The sequence below is a fragment of the Carlito syrichta genome, unplaced genomic scaffold (assembly GCF_000164805.1).
Source record: "Carlito syrichta isolate Samal-C Ts95f unplaced genomic scaffold, Tarsius_syrichta-2.0.1 Scaffold307249, whole genome shotgun sequence".
In the NCBI taxonomy this organism is placed as follows: domain Eukaryota; kingdom Metazoa; phylum Chordata; class Mammalia; order Primates; family Tarsiidae; genus Carlito; species Carlito syrichta.
In genome coordinates, this window is record NW_007251345.1 from 135,101 (window position 1) to 147,343 (window position 12,243).

Consider the following 12,243-nt stretch of genomic DNA (forward strand, 5'->3'; position numbering starts at 1 on the left):
AAAAAAAAAAAAAAAAAAAAAAAAGAGATCCAGCAAATGTTGAAGAAGTGAGCTCAGAGATTAAAGCAGGGGCAGAGGGCAGAGCGTCCACGACATTTTGCTGCAAAAGTTGAAAACTAGGGGTCCATCTGTCACATCCAACCCATAGTCATGTTTTACTTCACTCACACATTGTTTAAATCATTTTTAAATAATGGATAATATAATTTAATTTAAAAATTGAGGCTGGGTACAGTGGTTTACACCTATAATCCCAGCATTTTGGGAGGCCGAGGAGGGAGGATCGTGTGAGGCCAGGAGTTTGAGACTAGCCTGGGCAACATAGCAAGACTTCACCTGTAGTAACCTACAAAAAATAAAAAGCAATAGCTGGGTGTGATGGTGCATTTCTGTAGTTCCAGCTACTCAGGAGGTTGAGGCAGAAGGATCACCTGAGCCCAGGATGTCGAGGTTATGGTAAGCCATGATTGTACATCTGCACTCAAGCCTGAATTACAGAATGAGACCATGATTCAAAAAACAAAAAAACAAAAAAAAGTTGAGCTCGGTGGCTCAGCCTGTAATCCCCTGCCTTGGAAGGCTGAGGTGAGTGAATTGCCTGAGCCCATGGGTTCGAGACCCGCCTGGGCAACTTGGTGAGACCTCATCTCTACAATAAATCAAAAATTAGCCGGGCATGGTAGCGGGCTCCTGTAGTTCCTACTACTTGGAAGGCTGAGGCGGAAGGATCACTGGAGCCCAGCAGGTTGAGGCTGCGGTGGCCGGGAGCGTGCCACTGTACTCCAGTCTGCGCAACAGAGTGAGACTCCAACTCAACAAAAACATAAACAAAAACAAAACAAACAACAAAAAAGAAATTGGGAGTTTTAAAAAAATATGGGTTATGCCCTCTAGAAAACAAGAAGACTAATAGTTCCATATTCTCCTGTGGTGGAAATTGAGTAGTCACTGCTATCTTCAGATGGGACTGCCTCTGAGTAGTCAGACACAGTTCCTTCTAGTCAGTTTTAACCACTTAGTGGCAGCAAGAAGTGACAAAGATTCTCTCCTTGACCAAACTCTAGCCAGGCTCCACTGAACCCTTTCTCAACAAGGCCTTGCTCATGGCCTATAAAGACTTGAATGGATAGTAATATAATTTCTAACAGCTCAAGGCCACATCCTTAGGATGACCCCGCCCCCTTTAAAGTGCCTTCCCAAGAAAATTCAAGAGTACCAAAAAGCTACTGTTCATTCCGGCCCAGACCTGAAGATAGGACCCTGTCTCGCAGCCTCTGTGAAAGGCAGGAGCCTAACCTCTGTTAGTGTCCAATAACAAACCCAGATGGGTTTCACATTTCCATTTCAGGCTTTTTGTAGTGTTTTACTTTCCTGGCCCTACTGATCCCCAGCTTATTCCCCTCTGTATTTCTTCATTCTCCCTTTAAAACACCCAATTTGCTCTGTACAAATCAAAGTTGAGTTCAGTTTACTCTGGACTCTCTTCCCCAATGCAAGAGTGTGTTACAAATAAAATCTGTCCTGACTACTGTCTGGCTCTGTTTGTCTTTGATAGAAGGCTACCAGTCAACAGAAACCAATGAAGGCATTAGGTAGGGTTTGTTGTTTTAAAGATGATGAGACAAAGCATATTTGTTTCCATTTTTTCCTCTGGGGAAGCTGAGAAAAGGGAGAAATCAAAGATGTAAGAAGATAGTGATCATTGGTAGGATCTAGATATTGGTTGAAGTTGGAAAAAACTCCGAGTGTAACTAAAATTAGTATGGGGGGGAGAGAGAGAGAGAGAGAGAGAGAGAGAGAGAGAGAGAGAGAGAGAGAGAGATAGCGAACGCGGGAGCGAGCTTCTTCGAAATTAGAGACAAGAATGACAGGATATAGATATGATGAAAAAACCAGAGGAAGGATAATAAAACTGAAGACTGGACTAACAGACACAGGTAAAACAAGAAAAGTGAACAAGAAAAGATATTTTTCTCAAGGACATGCTACATCCATAAAGTGTCACACAAGACCAGCTTTATGCTTTAAGTCAGTCATTCCTCTGATATTAATATTGACGAGTTCTGTATGTTTGTCATTGGGAAATGGGATCTCCAATTCTCCGAACATGTGAGCGGTGGCCAGTGTGCAGGGCTGGGATGCCAGGCCCTGGGCACTGAGGGTGACAGGCTGCGGTGGTGGTGGGGCGGCTGGGTCTTCCCCCACCTCACCCTACTTTCCACGTTTCCTCAGCAACATCTTTCATTCCTCGGGAGAAATTTCCCTTTCTTTCATATTCTCTCTCAGGAAACTCACTCTCTCAGGAAAGAGCTATTGCTTCAACTAGAGAGCAGCGTCCCACCCTTCATTCAAATCATTTTTTGGAACGTGCTCTAAACAGGTGGGCCAGGAATGAGGTTTATTTCCCCCAGACCAAAATGAAAGCAAACACTTCCTTATAGGAATAATACAACATTTTAAAAAAATTGTTAAGGCTAGTCAAATGAAGCAGTGGAAACAGAGAAGGAACAAAGAAATGTGTAACTCGTTGTGATTAATCAGTTGTAAACACCACTGCAAAGCACTCAGACTGGACTAGTATTTTATTTAAACAAAGTGCAACATTAAGTAGTTGCAACAGGCCCCTTTTTCCTCCAAAGAAACGAAAACGAAGTGCGTCTGCTTTAGCTCTGGGGGCTTCCTCTAGCTCGGGAGGGCGGCGGGGCGCGGCCGCAGCCTGAGTCCACAGGAACTTGTACGATAGGCTGTCTACTAAAACTCGAATCTGCGGCCCGGGCGAGGAGAGGTGGCGGGGCTGGCGGCGCGTGCGCGGATTGGTCGCCCGGCCGCTCCGACCCCATGCACATGCGCAGTCCTCCTCCCGCGCCGCCCGTCGCGCCGCCCAGTCGCCCGTCTGCGGCCTCAGGAGCGATCGGGCGGCAGCCGGCAAGCCGGCGAGGGGACGTCGGAGCGGGCAGGCGGGTGTTCCCGGCCTGCTGTCTAAGGGGAGGAAAGAGGGGGCCGCTCTCCTGGCCCCCGGACTCTCCTCAGCCCCCGCAGCCTGCCCAGGCCGGCAAGGGAGACGCTGAGGAGCTGCGGACTCTGCCGGGTGCAGCCGCCGCCATGGCTGCCATGATGGATCGGAAGTGAGCTTCAGGGCGACGGCTGCCGGCGCTTCGAGCCGCCGCTCCCCGGCCGCCTCCGCCCGGGAAGCGCGGCGCGGCGGACTGCGGACTGCCCCGGCCCTCGCGACCCCAGGTCCTCAGCTCCTGCCCGCTTCCTCCAAGACTGAGCGGCGGGGAGTGGCTCCCGGCCGCCGGCTCCGGCTGCGAGAAAGATGGCGGACCCGGCCGAGTGCAACATCAAAGTGATGTGTCGCTTCAGACCTCTCAACGAATCTGAGGTGAACCGCGGCGATAAGTACGTCGCCAAGTTTCAGGGAGAAGACACAGTCGTGATCGCGGTGAGTGGCCCCCCACCCATCCCTTCCTTGTCCCGTGTCTTCGAGCCTGGCTGGCTGGGAGTTTAGAGAAGTGGCGGGGTGCAAGACGGAGAGGGAGCGGTGGTGTTCCCAACCCTCCCCCGGTGGGGTTTTCGGGTTCGGATAATCCGCGGGAGGGGGACTGCGCAGCTCCACAGGCCTTCCAGGATCGCCCCCACCCCGGTCTTCGGCGCCGGGAGTCGGGAAGCGTCCATTCTCAGCCGGGGACACTCCCCCACCTGGGGCCCTGGAGGAACCGTCGGGGGAGCAAGTTTAGTGCATATTTGTCTGTTTATGGGGTGCGCAGTTAGGGTTGCTGATGCTTTTGGTGACTTGGACTACGCCCAAGGTTACCGTTCATAAAATATGGAAGATGAACTTACTGGTCACCTTGAGACCAGCCCTACTATACGTTAAGTAGTAAAGACACTTAGTTTTATAGAAACACATAACTAGTTGTTGAACTGTATTTTCTCCAGGGAGAAGGACAAACCACCAAACAACTACAAATGTATTCGTACCTGTTCTTTGAGTGATGAGTGATTTTTCATATTGACAGTCACAAAAGGCAAATCAAGGACTGTAAAAAGAAATAGTTCCCTTTTGAAATCAGAGTGCTCAATTATGTGTAATTTTCTGGCACATCTAGCTGATTTTGACTGGGTCAAATAAGTGCTCAGAAAGATACAGAAATGGACTTTTACTGGGTTTTATGGGATAACAGCCTAGGAAAAAAGTGTTAACTTTCTGTGTGTATATCAGACACAGCATTATAAAAGCAAGCTTATACAAAAGAAAAAAATAACCAGGGTTAGAATCATGGCTTCTACAACTAAGTTCTATACTGAAGAAAATTGATTTTGGTCATCCCAAATGAGATACTGTTACAAAGAGATACTTGTTTTTTTGTAGTATAAAACTACCTTAGTTTGCTGGTCATTGTCAGGGAGACAAGAATGTGAGAATTTTTTGAGGAGTCATCTCTGGTATTGAAAGGTCTCTGAAAATAACATTCCCAGTTCAGGGAGAGTACACAACAGTGAACTGTGACTACAAATTAAATTCACTTTTCTTGGTAATGCCTTGTGGTATAACTTTTTTCTACATTGTTATCATGGTACAGAATATGTTAATATTTTCTCTACTGGCATTCTGTATTTAGTGCTGTGTAGTTTGGGCTATTTAATTTGGAAATAGGGCCGAGAAGTCACAGTAGATGGGACATTGATGATTGAAAGCATTGATATCTCACACAGGACTAAAGTTCCTTAGGGTTTTAATGTGAAGATTTACAAAGTTCCACTTTAGAAAATGAAATCTTAGCTCCACGTCACTCTTGGTAGATTTTTGGCAAACGTATCTCTAGGTCACTAACAATTGCCAGCTACTATTGTGTGAGGACTGCCAGGCCGGTTCTTTGTTAGCAAGTTCACAAGAAAAACTCTTGCTCTAAATGACATCATAGCCAGGCAGAGGTGGAGAAGTTAAGTGCAGTAATCCTTTCCCTTTAGGATGGTGTATTTCACGTGGAAGCAGGAAACTTGCAAAGCCTGGATTAGTTGTCAAACTTGAGGCTACTGGTTTCTTAAGAGTTTGTGATTACAGTATGGTACTCAGCTTCAGCAATGGTTGGCACACAATTGTTTTCTCCTTTTATATTCTTTTATATGTGTCTTACAAATGTCCTATTAAGATTTGTGTGTATTTACACAAATCTATAAGTATGACTATGATTCTTTTTGTTAGAATGCTAAAATTTAGGATCCACAAACTGTTGTAAGATTAGGTTAGAAGGTAATTTTTGATGTGACCCTAATATGACATAAAATAGAGCTAAAGGAAAACAAATAATTATCACAGAAAATATGTTTCCATTGAAAAAAGTTATTTATAAATTTTGTTTCAAAATTTATTTAGTAGTGTAAATAAATTTAAATGATGATATTAGAAATAATGGATAAGTGAGTAGTTTGTGAATCAGTAAGAACCGTTGACCCTTAGGTCACCTTTAGTGTTTAAATTAGAGAACTTGTTATCCATAAAACAAGGAGGACAAGAGAAACAATTAATGTCATTCAAATGAGCTTGCCGAAAACACCAGAAAAAAATCAGTAGAAAAAATTACTTTTTCTGTTTAGGCATCGTGAAAATAGAACATGCTCATTTGCATCGTTAAATGTCTTTAGTAATCATCATTCCTTATATGGTGTACTGTAGAGGCTGCCAGAATTCAAAACAAGCAGTTCATAGAAATTAGAAGACAATAAAACTAATTTGATAATCTTGCCCTGAAATTAGAAGAGAATAAAACTAATTAGATAATCTTGCCCAGTTCCTTGCCTAAAACAAAATACAATTTCTCTTTTCAAGTGAGTGATTTTTTTGGTATTTAAACCTTCTTTATTACTTTAAGAGTGAAAATTGAAAGAGGAGAGGGAGCCCTTATCATATATCTTTGCGGTTGTAGAATGTGAACTCACGGTGTCTAAGGAAAGTCTAGTAGAATACAATCCCATGTGATCTGAAAATATCACTATTCAAAATTCCAGAGAAAGGCATATCCCTGCCAGAAGGGTGTCCTTCATAACCAAATTTGGTGTTCAACCTGGTCTGTGCAAACTCAAACTGGAATCACTCACTTCACATGAGAATTGAAGGTGTGGTTGCAGTTCAGATAAACTTATTCCTAATCTTATGTTCCCTTGAAGCCTAAATCAGATGTGAATGCATCTTTTGACGTGGATTTAGTAAAATTCAAATCTGGAACTTTGAGTATCTTTGAAGATACATAGAATTAAAGACTGCATTATGTATTTTTCAAAGCTAAGAACTGTGTTTTAAATATATATATCCAGATGTTCAGTTTTCCATTGTTTAATTTATTTGAAAGATAGAGATGTGGTTTAATTATAGACCATTAGAAAAATTTTTGTTTCACAAAGTCTTGCTCTTCATCCCAGGAAGCCAGGGTCAGTTAGTAATTTATGTCTAGTTCTTTAATCAAAATATTTGCCTTAGTAAAATTACAATTTCATTTTGTAGTCAGTAAAACTTGTTAACTTAATGCCAAGCACTTAAGTTAATTTTTTATTTAATAATAACACTTCTAGAAGATAATCAATCTTAATTTAATTATTTTTATGTTTGTGTGTTACCTTTTAATAGTTGCCATTCATATTATTTTTAGTTAGATTGTAGTGGTTGTTGCATGTTTGCTAGGGGAAGATACTAGAGTAAACAGTTGCATAAAGTACTTTTGAGGCAGGCTTTACTCTTACCCAATATTTTTGGCATATCTCTTTGTAAGTGGTTTAGGAACATTATTTTCTATTGTTGAAAAGATTGAGGTATGAATTAAAGTTTGGAATTATTCTTTCTGGCCCTCAAATGTTTATTTTAAATAATGTTTTATTATTTGACTTATTTAGAGGGGCGTGTTTGTCTTAATTTTAAATATTTTCTATTGATTAACTTGTTTCTTGCAAGAGAAATTAGAATTAATCATTTAATTTTGCTTTCATTTTTAAAATTTTTATTTATTATTCAATTAAAGTTTTCTTTTAATAGAGACGGGGTCTTGCTAAGTTGTCTGTGCTTTCATATTTTTTGCACACTTGTTATTAAATGTATATTAGGGCAAGTTGCAGTCTCTTGTTGATTTCTTTATCGATTATCAGTTCTTAAGGCTAAAGGCTGCCTCCCATTTCAATTCAATTAACATTAGTTGACCACTTATATTAGATCCTAGTATACAGCGTCTTAGCTTAGTATTCAAGACTCTACCCAGCCTTTATTTATTTATTTATTGTAGAGATGATGTCTCAAGTTGCCCAAGCTGGTCTCTATTACTCTTTGATTTCTAAAGTCTGTACTGTTTAAATCATTTATAAAATTGTGTTCCTTATCTACAGTATCTAACTTATAGTCATTAAATAAGTGTTTGCTGGATAAGTGAAGGGGGAAATTACTTTCTTTTTGCATAGAAAGACTTAGAATGGTTTATTTTGGGGTGGTATTATTATTGTGGTTGTATTTGTTTTCAGAATTGTTCACTGTGAATATATCTTGTATCATCAGTAAAATAATCTTTTCTTTTTTTTAGCCTCACCTGTAGAATTAAATGTAGCTGTCTCAGTAGCATCTGAGAAAATACTTTCATATGTGTTTTAGTTAAAGAAAAACCAATTAATGCCTGTTTATTTATTTGTTTATTTTGAGTTGGGGAATCTCACTCCATCACAGCTGGAGTGCAGTGGCACACTCATGGCCACTGCAGCCTCGACCTACTGGGCTCAGGCTATCCTTCTGCTTCAGCCTTCCAAGTAGCTGGAACTACAGGCATGCGCCACCACACCCAGATGATTTTTTTATTTATTGTAGAGATGATGTCTCAAGTTGCCCAAGCTGGTCTCCGAACCCCTGGGCTCAGGCGGTCCTCTTGCCTCCACCTCCAAAAGTGCTGGAATTAGAGGCGCAAGCCACTGCACCCAGCAATGCCTATTTTAAATTGATGCCAAAGTGAGGTCATCTTAGTATATCCGTCAGGAATGCTTTCAGCTTCAGAGGGAAAACAAACAGCTAATAGTGGCTTAAATAAATAGGAGGTTATTTTTCTCACATAACAGAAAGTCTGGAATTAGGCTCTCTAACTCTGTCATATTAATACTTTGTTGTCCTTAGCTGTTTGCTTTTTGTTTTTATATTTGTCATGTTTGCAAGATGGATGCTACAGTTCCAGGCTTTCATTCCAGGAAAGAGGGCAGTTTCAACTGAGATGATCTCTTTGATTAAGAAAATAACACTTTTCGGAGACCTGCGAGCAGACCACCACTTCATATTTTTTAAAGCTAGGTCATGTGACAACTAGTTGCAAGACTAGGCTAGCAGGCAGATTTGGCTTTCCAGCTTATTTATTGGGAGTGGCTTTGGAGAGCATTTTAGGAGTATCTGCCTCATTTTAACTTATTACAAGCTTTGGGGAGGGAGGCTGTGGGATATAGTTTTTAAAAAGTAGGTCTTTTTAAGCTAAGACCTAGGAAATATTCTGTAATTTTAAGGGCTTTTTCTAGAGTTATGATTGTTTTGTATTTTGGGGTCCAACTTCCTTCTTTTCCTTTAGAAGAAACTAGAGAACAGGCTGATACTTGCAAATACCCCCAACCCCTTTGCCTCTCATCTTCAGATGTTCACTCTCTCTCCTAGATTATTAAATTGCCTGTGCTAGCATTTAAACTTGTTCAGGTCTTGCCCATCTAAAAAAAATACTTAGACCCACAGCCTAAGTTACCTCCCGTTCTTTTTTCATCCCATTCCAATCTGACCTTTGTCATCGGATACTTTTCAGTTTTGCCTTAAACTCACAGCTGTATTTCATGTAATCACTTCCTCCTTGAAATTTTTTTTCCTTGACTTTCATGAGTACTATATTCTGATTTGTTGTTGTTGTTGTTTGATGCATCTTACTCCTTCTCAGACTATATTAGTGGTTCTCCAAGAGGGGTCCATAGGTCCCCAAGGGGGTCTACAAGGTCAAAACTTTTCAAAATAAGATGTTATTTGTCTTTTTGGGGGGGTCTACAAGGTCAAAACTTTTCAAAATAAGATGTTATTTGTCTTCTTTTTTTTTTTGATTTGAAGTCTCACTCTGTCGCTTAGGCTAGAATGTAGTGGCATGCTCACTGCTACCACAGCCTTGACCTGCTGGGCTTAGGCGATCCTTCCACCTTAGCCTTCCAAGTAGCTGGAACTACAGGCATGCACCATCACGCCTGGCTAATTTTTATTTATTGTAGAGATGGGGTTCTTACCAAGTTGCACAGGCTGGTCTCTAACCCTGTGAGATCAGGCAATCCTCTCAACTCAGCCTCTCAAAGTGCTGGGATTATGAGTGTGAGCTACTGTGCCTGGCCTGTTTATCTTTTTTTTTACTGTTGATATTTGCATTTGATCCTTGTACTCCAAACTTCTTTTCTTTCTTGGATGCTACTGGCTCCTATCTGCCTCAGGTGCTTTAAGCACCCTATTCCCAATGCCTAAGCTACTTTACAACACTCAGCCTCCTTCCCCCTTTATGGTTAATATTGAAAAGAGCGAACTAAGCTAGTTGCTACTTAGTCTTCAGTTCTTGAGTAACCCTTAAAGTAAATATCCCTTCTTCAAGAGTGTTTTCCTGTTGTTATTCTGCAGATTCAGGTTTTCTTACATTCACTCATTGCACTTTCATAGCACTCGGTTGCGTGAGTCAGAATTCTAGTCAATTATTTGTCTAATGTCTGCCCCACTATTACATAAGCTCCACTAAAGCAGAGGATGAATCTATATTGTCTATCACTCTGGCATAGCATCTGGTCTTCTGCAAATATTTGTTAAATGAAAGAACGATTGAAAAGCTGTTGTAGTAAACGGAAAAGCTGAATGGAGTGGTGAAAAAAAGCCTGAACTAAAGATCTGGATTTGAATTTTGATTTAATTTTGTCATTAACGAAATTTGTACCTTTTAAAATTCTAGTTTCCTTATCTACAAAGTAATATTAATATTGGAAATAGAGTTTCAGCACCTGCCAGAATAGATACTTATTTTTATTTAAATTCACTTAGCAATATTTGAGTGACTACCATAGTAATACTATTTATAATTACTGTGCTAGACCCTGAGAATACAACAAAGACGAAAACATTCTTGTTTTCTTGTTGCACATTTATACATGGTGCACCTTAAGGTTTTTTCCACTCAAAAGATTCATGACATGAAGGGATGCATATCAGGTATACTATTTTGAAGGTTAAATATATGATGTATCTACAAAGGAACTTAGAAATGTCCGTTTACTTTTAGTTTGTGTAGGTGAGAAACAATTTTTTTTTTCTTTTCAGTCTAAACCTTATGCATTTGATCGGGTGTTCCAGTCAAGCACGTCTCAAGAGCAAGTGTATAATGACTGTGCAAAGAAGATTGTTAAAGGTAAATATATTTCACCTTAAGATATATTTTATTTAAAATAAATTTTAAGTAAAATTTTGTTTGTGACCTTTCCCACGTATTAACATTCTCTTTTTCATTTTAATGCCCCTTTCTTCTAAGTTAATTGCAGGAGAGCTTTTTTTAAACAATAAAGAGACCCAGTACAATTAATTAGCGTGTACTGTTATACATATTTCATGATTCAGCTATATAAAGTACCTAGTGAAGGATGTTATAAGAATTAAGCTACACATTTATTTTTGAAACATGCATTTCTATTAAATACTCCCAGGAGAGTTTTCAAGGTTCCAATTCTAGAAATGGAACGGCATGAGAATGAAAACAAAATGGCAAAACAAGTTTCTAAAAACTTGTAGTAGAAATGGCAGTCTATCATTCTTCCATTCAATTGTTTTTCCTTCCCCAAAGACTTATCTTGTAGTCAGCAGAGAATCCCTTGAGGAATTTAACAGAGTTGCCAAGGGTGAGAAAAGTTTACGCATTCCAGTTAAGTGATTATCTAGAGTTACTTCTAGTTACTGTAGAACTCTCCTTTATCAAAATAACCTTACAGTTAAATGACTGTTACCTTGTGTTATGATTTATTCCAATTTTTGACAGCTCTAGTTGTTAAAAAGGGGTTCTTAGATTGATACAAAATCTGTCTTGTGGCATTCACCAGACTAGACGGGTTAGGTTCAGTATAGAAGTAGACAGGTTAGAATAACATACCAGCACAGGACAATTTGATCCTAGTAACTGGGAGAAAGAGTTATAGAAGATTTATAGGTGTGGTGTAAGGAAAATTAGACATTCTCTTCATATTAATTTTCTGTTGTCTGATATAAGGAGCAAAGTCGTCACTGAGTGAGGAAGGAGGAGAAGGTTTGTATTAAAGGTATGAAATGAATGAACTCAAGAAGTGTGACAGTATTGCAAGGCAGTATTAAGGGCCCACTTGAGGTTAGCTGCTAGAATAATTGGAATTTGCCCATTTGGAGTTTTGCCAGGTTAGTGCAAAAGAGGGAGAGAAGAGCTAGAGAATTGAGAATGTAGTCAAAGGACTGATTGTAATAGTGGACTGGGGAATCTAGGGTGGGTGAGCTATGGGAAGAAGGCAATGAGGGAGGCTGAAAGACAGTGAAGAACGGTAGTAAGATTAGTGGGTTATACATCTCAGTGGTTTCAAAAGTTTGCTGGAATCCGGATATTAAGGAGTAATAGAAGGTAAATACAGATGATGGTGCAAAAGTGATACACGTGCAATAGAAATCATACTTCAAGTATCCTTACAACAATTTTGTTCTTCTCTTTCAATACAGTATTCCATAAGTTAGATGAAATATTCAACACTTTATTATAAAATAGCCTTTGTATAAGATGGTTTTGCCTAACTGTAGGCTAATGTGAGTGTTCTGAGCATGTTTAAGGTAGGCTAGCTAAGCCATGATGTTTGGTAGGTTAGATATACTTAACACATTTTATCTTATGGTATATTCAATTTAGGTTTATCAGGACATAGCTGCATTGTAAGATGAATAATATCAGTACTTGAAATTGAGATTATAGAGACAATGCAGTTAGTAATGAAAAGGTCAGAATATTGCCTTGGAGCTAGTGTCTGAAGTAGTAAAGAACAAGATTGTGGAAAAAATTAGGTCAAGGATCTGAGAGCCTTGGGTATTTTAGTGGAATTATCTACTACATGGACATTGAAACCACCAGGAATTATGACGGGAGTGGTATTGGTGAGAGACAGTGAACTGGGTGCTGAAACCTTCATAAAATGAGGGAGAATTAATTTGTGATTCTCTAAATGACT

General features: G+C 39.9%; 1 protein-coding gene across 1 annotated transcript in view; it reads left to right on the forward strand.

The window, feature by feature from the left end:
• The first annotated feature begins 2,854 nt into the window (after positions 1–2,854).
• Positions 2,855–12,243, forward strand: part of KIF5B (kinesin family member 5B) — a 48,051-nt gene continuing 38,662 nt past the window's right edge. The window contains exons 1-2 of the mRNA XM_008064256.1: positions 2,855–3,442; positions 10,334–10,421. Coding sequence (XP_008062447.1) covers positions 3,317–3,442; positions 10,334–10,421 — 214 coding nt within the window. The 5' untranslated portion in view covers positions 2,855–3,316. The remainder of the gene's footprint in view (positions 3,443–10,333; positions 10,422–12,243) is intronic.